The sequence below is a fragment of the Sphaeroforma arctica genome (genome assembly GCF_001186125.1).
Source record: "Sphaeroforma arctica JP610 unplaced genomic scaffold supercont1.5520, whole genome shotgun sequence".
Lineage (NCBI taxonomy): Eukaryota > Ichthyosporea > Ichthyophonida > Sphaeroforma > Sphaeroforma arctica.
In genome coordinates, this window is record NW_014035038.1 from 1 (window position 1) to 989 (window position 989).

The window sequence follows — 989 nt, forward strand, 5'->3', positions numbered from 1 at the left end:
GGTTCAAGATCAACCACCACAAGAAAACCGCGTATGTAATGGCAAAGGATATTGAAGAGTACGGACCCCAGCTTAAGTTGATCCAGAACCGTGCCATCACTTTCCATTGTGGGTCACCCCGAATCTTCTGCGGTACCCTTATCACCGGAACCGCTCCCAAGAAGGACGAGAAGGAGGAGGAGAACGAGAAAGAGATCTACGATCTATCAGAAAACTACTACATGTGTCGAGGCCATGAGGTTGAGTACGAGGGAAAGTGTGGAAACGGCTACATGTGGGACATGCCCTGTTGCAGAAACACTGGCAAGTGCGGTGACTACGCGCAACACAAGTGTCAGTCCAGTCACTGCTGCTCTTAAATTTGTATCAGTTGGCACCGAAGGTAGCACTGGACGGGCGAGCATAGGCCCTCCATCTTCTCCACAAGCTGACAAATTTAGCTAGTTTTTTTATTTGTAAATAAAGATTTGTAAAATCATCCAATTAAATTGCTGTGATGCACAAATGTAGGCGTGTAATATGCGGTGCATATACGTATACAGATTTATGTAAGGCATAAAAGCATGTTGATCCGCATGTATATTTGCAGGAGCATGAAAGAGGTGCATATATGTATGAGCATTTATGCGATGCACACACACACACACACACACACACATATATATATATATATATATATATATATATATATATACACACACACATATATATATATATATATATATGTATCCAAAACGGTTCATATTGATACGTAAAACTTGCTACACATGGTTGAAACATACTAAAAACCCCTCATACTTGTCCGCTATATAGAGGTAAAGTGATGAAGGATACGCAAATAAAAAGTTCTTTTTTCAAATTTTCATAGATACAAATGCAGCTGCAAGAACCACAACACTTCAAGTATTTCGACAGAACAAAGATCTTTTACATCGTACAATCGTAGCACTGTATAAATACTGTATACCAATATAATATCGGAAAGGATA

General features: G+C 39.5%; 1 protein-coding gene across 1 annotated transcript; it reads left to right on the forward strand.

The window, feature by feature from the left end:
- Position 1: 1 nt before the first annotated feature.
- Positions 2-386, forward strand: SARC_15042 (hypothetical protein). The gene has a single exon (XM_014290825.1). The coding sequence runs from the start codon at positions 39-41 to the stop codon at positions 357-359; it is 321 nt and encodes a 106-aa protein (XP_014146300.1). The 5' UTR covers positions 2-38; the 3' UTR covers positions 360-386.
- Positions 387-989: the final 603 nt, after the last annotated feature.